The sequence below is a fragment of the Nothobranchius furzeri genome, chromosome 15 (genome assembly GCF_043380555.1).
Source record: "Nothobranchius furzeri strain GRZ-AD chromosome 15, NfurGRZ-RIMD1, whole genome shotgun sequence".
In the NCBI taxonomy this organism is placed as follows: domain Eukaryota; kingdom Metazoa; phylum Chordata; class Actinopteri; order Cyprinodontiformes; family Nothobranchiidae; genus Nothobranchius; species Nothobranchius furzeri.
The window spans coordinates 55,385,409-55,389,736 of NC_091755.1; the positions used below are offsets into that span (position 1 = coordinate 55,385,409).

Genomic DNA, 4,328 nt, shown 5'->3' on the forward strand with positions numbered 1-4,328 from the left:
TCGGCTCATTTCATTTTATGTTTTCTGTCTTTTATTTGTGCCTGATGCGTTTCGCTGCTGTGGAGCGGGGCGCATCACCTGTTTTGTCCTCTTAAACGCACCTCACTGGTGCGGCCGGCGCACAGCGCGCACTCCACTGTTTTTGCGGTCGGTAGATCCTTTAGAACTGCAGTTCAAAGGTAACTCGTAAGGTGAATATATATGAAGTCAGGTAGCAGTTTTTCTTTAGGATTGAGAGGAGATGCAGGAAGATGATAAACAGAGACAGGACAGAAACATAGTCAAATAAAAACACGTTAGTTTTTGTACCTGGTGGTTGCAACAAACAGAAGGTAATCAGAAGTGAGGAACAGAAAATGAAATAATTATTTTAATGTTTAGAGCAGCAGAAACTCTGAGAGGCTGCAGGTGCATCAGTGGCAACTGGTTCTTACATACTACACCTTTAAACCATCTGGCCGTTTTTTTCTCGAACTAAAGCGTACTTGGGTCTCGCAAAATACTGCACAAGGACTAAAACTGTGATATTTTGCTTTTTAACTTCTAATCAATTCTACTTATGTTGTCAAAACGTTTCTTTTAGTTTTAATGGCTTTTTTGTCATTGAATGTAATTAGCCACATCATATTATACATTTTAAAATGACTAGTTTTAAAGTGGCTAGGGTATTTCTGTAAACTGAGCTTTAGTTTAAAAACATTATTATTTATTGATAATGCAGGTTGAAGCCGATTAACATAAATCTGATGTTGTGTTCGGTGCTGAGCCCTGGTTTTAGTTGTTGTCCTGCTGGTGGCTGTCCATGGTGCTGAATTCTTCCCTAAACACACTCCTACACACTCGGTCTTTTATTGGTGACTGCTTCGCGCATGCGAACAAGTATTCCGATGCCACTCGCTTAAACAGATGGCCACATTAAAGCCAGCAGATATTTCACACAAACACGAAGCAAAAACGCCAGCTTCCAGATTGATCTTCAGCCTCTCCCGTCTCCACGCAACAGGCTGCAACACCGATGTGCCACCTGTAACTGCGCCTCCAGCTCATGCCGACGCCGAGGATGAAGAAGCAAAACGTCCGGACCCTGTCGCTCATCCTCTGCATGTTTTCCTACCTGCTGGTCGGCGCCGCGGTGTTTGATGCGCTGGAGTCCGAGACTGAGAGCTCCCGTAGGCGCGTGCTGGAGCAGAAGCGCAGCGAGATGAAGAAGAAGTACCGCTTCTCTGAGGACGACTACCGTGAAATCGAGCGCGTGGTGCTGCAGGCTGAGCCGCACCGCGCCGGGAGACAGTGGAAATTCGCTGGCTCCTTTTATTTTGCTATAACAGTCATCACCACTATTGGTAAGTTCTGAACGTTTAACTTTGTTATTACAAAAAATGTAAATAACAGATTGTTTTTGTTGAAATGATTATTTTCCCAAAAGAAACAATAAAAAATAAAACACTTTCCTCATGGTCTACCATCCAAGCCAGGTCACAACGTGCTCCTTCCTCTCTCCACCTCTCTGCATGCAGGTTACGGACACGCTGCACCAGGCACAGATGCAGGAAAAGTCTTCTGCATGTTCTATGCAGTTCTCGGCATCCCTCTCACCCTGGTCATGTTCCAGAGCCTGGGTGAAAGGATGAACACGTTTGTTCGCTATCTTCTGCACAAGATAAAGCAGTGCTTTGGGTTTCACCACACAGAGGTGTCCATGGAGAACATGGTCCTAGTGGGCTTGCTGTCCTGCATTGGAACTCTGTGTGTGGGAGCTGCAGCCTTTTCCCACTTTGAAGGATGGAGCTTCTTCCATGCCTACTACTACTGCTTCATTACACTCACCACTATTGGCTTTGGGGACTTTGTAGCCCTGCAGAAAAAAGAGGACCTGCAGAAAAAGACACCCTATGTGGCATTCAGTTTCATGTACATTCTGGTGGGGTTAACTGTGATAGGGGCTTTTCTTAACTTGGTGGTGCTGCGTTTCCTCACCATGAACACGGAGGATGAGAGACGTGATGCTCAGGAGAGAGCATCACTGAGGAGAGACAGAGGCCTTTTGGGGGGGGCTCTGAGCCTCCATGTTATAGGAGAACAAAGCAGAGACAACCACCGAGAGAGGAATAAGGGAACTATGGTGCACAGTCACAGCCACAGCACACTTTTCCTCCCTATGCAGGAAGGAACCAGTCGCACCAACCTCATTTCCTTCCCAGCAGAGGATCCGGGAACTCGAGGAAGCCCATGCAGGCAGAGGCTGCATGAGACAAGCCTCAGCTCTCTGTGCTCCTCCTGTGTGTGTTACCGCTTAGAGGCTTGTGACAGCCCTCTTGTGACACGCGGTGAACCCCACGGCTGCCACATAAACCCTGTGTACTACAACTCAGTTTCTTATAAGATCCAAGGCTACTCACCAAGATCCAGGGACAACACTGGACTGTCCTCTCCTGGAAGCACACTCTCACCTGGGCATAGCTTTCAGGAGTTCCCCCGGATAAGGAGAAATTCAGTTTGAAGACTGAAAACGACATCGTCACAAACATATTCCTGTGCATGTTTTGGCTGTTGTAAGTGATTTTCTTTGCAAAGCACGAGTGTTTCGTTTTCTATGTTCATTCATGTGAAGCTAATCCTGCCATTTTGCTTGCATGAAAGTGAAAAGCATGCTAAAGAGAATGTAAAGCGCACAATGTCAATGCATGAATGCTGCATACAACTTTCTACAGTTTAGACAGAATTGTTTTTAACTATTGCAATGATTGCATGGTTTTAGTGAAGTTACAGCCTTTAATTTCTGCTTTAGTCATGCAAACAAAACATTTTCATGCCACAACTGAAAGATGTCATTCTACTTTTCTATTGAAAAAGCCTTAAAGACCTTTGGCCAGTGATGTCAGGGATGTGGTTTATTGGATCATACAAATACTTTTACTAGATGGAGGGGTTTGGAGTGGAGTGTGTTACATGGACACATCAGCACTCTGACAAAAAGATACTTTTTCAAAATTTTAATCGACTTAAATGGATGTAGCACACAACGTATCTGTAGCAGGTTTTACAACGTACTTCATCATTCAGAAAAACTGAACGTGTTGCAGTGAGGGACTCAGGATGAATGTAAGTCTCTTACAGTAATGCTCTATTGAACCAAAGGAGGGAAACATACAGTCTGAGTTTTTTTAATGTAAAATGTTGTCTATTAAGGAACATTTTTTATGTGAGTTATTTTAAAGCTTCTGTCCTCATTGTCTTCCTCTGCTGCTGTGCTTTTAATTTCTGAGGACGACATCTTGTAAAAATGATTTTGATTCTTTTCATCGACTGTTTAAAAGGTACAAATGGACAAGTTTGCTTATAAAATAAAGATGTTCAAAGTTATTTTATAAGTTTTCAACTTCAATTTGTCCTGGGGCGCCGTTAGCTCATGGGTTAGGGTTGCCAGTTTGAACCCAGTCCGTGTCAATTGTTGTGTCCTTTAGCAAGACACCTCACCCTCCCTGCCTGATGGTGGTGGTCAGAGGGGCTGGTGGAGCCTGTTTGGCAGCTTCTCCCCTGTTAGTGTGTCCCAGGGCAGCTGTGGCAACATTGTAGCTCATCACCACCAGTGTGGGAATGGATGAACGATTCACCGAAGTGTAAAGCACTTTGAAGTCCGCTGACTCAGACAGGTGATATGCATGTGCAAGTCATTTATCACACAATAGAAGGAATGCACAAAATTGTGTTAATATTTTAGTTCAGCTTTTATTAGTTGCTTTTGCCTGAATTTTCACAAACTTGGATCTTTGTCGGTTATTTCACAAGAATTTTTTTATTGTAACCATTTAATCTGAAATTCAAGGGGAATTACATCAACCAAATTAAATGTGTATTAATATGTAGACTTTACAGTTCAATTTATTAAAAAAAATCATAAATTGTGTAAATATAGTAAAATATACATTCACAGGCCACTTTATTGGGTACACCTTGCTAGTACTGGGTTGGACCCACTTTAGCCTTCGGAACTGCCTTAATCCTTGTGACATAAATTCAGCAAGGTACTGGAAACATTCCTCAGAGATTCAGGTCCATATTGACATAATAGCATCAGCAGTTGCTGCAGATTTGTCGGCTGCACATCCATGATGCGAATCTCCCGTTCCATCACATCCCAAAGGTGCTCTGTTGGACTGAGATCTGGTGACTGTGGAGGTCCTTAGAGTAGTGAACTCAGTGTCATGTTCAAGAAATCAGTCTGAGAAGATTTGAGCTTTATGACATGGTGCATTATCCTGCTAGAAGTAGCCATCAGAAGGCGGGTATACTGTGGTCATGAAAGGGATGGACATGGTCAGCAACAA

At 43.5% G+C, this 4,328-nt stretch overlaps 1 protein-coding gene across 1 annotated transcript; it reads left to right on the plus strand.

Moving 5' to 3' along the window:
• The first annotated feature begins 866 nt into the window (after positions 1 to 866).
• On the plus strand, positions 867 to 2,641 carry kcnk15 (potassium channel, subfamily K, member 15). Its single transcript, XM_015968335.3, has 2 exons — positions 867 to 1,343; positions 1,518 to 2,641. The coding sequence occupies exons 1-2, from the start codon at positions 1,046 to 1,048 to the stop codon at positions 2,498 to 2,500; spliced, it is 1,281 nt and encodes a 426-aa protein (XP_015823821.3). The 5' UTR covers positions 867 to 1,045; the 3' UTR covers positions 2,501 to 2,641.
• Positions 2,642 to 4,328: the final 1,687 nt, after the last annotated feature.

Coding starts and splice junctions, on each gene's coding strand:
- kcnk15 (XM_015968335.3), top strand. CDS start 1,046: ATGCCGACGCCGAGGATGAAGAAGCAAAACGTCCGGACCCTGTCGCTC. Junction 1,344..1,517: donor AACAGTCATCACCACTATTG/GTAAGTTCTGAA, acceptor CTCTGCATGCAG/GTTACGGACACGCTGCACCA.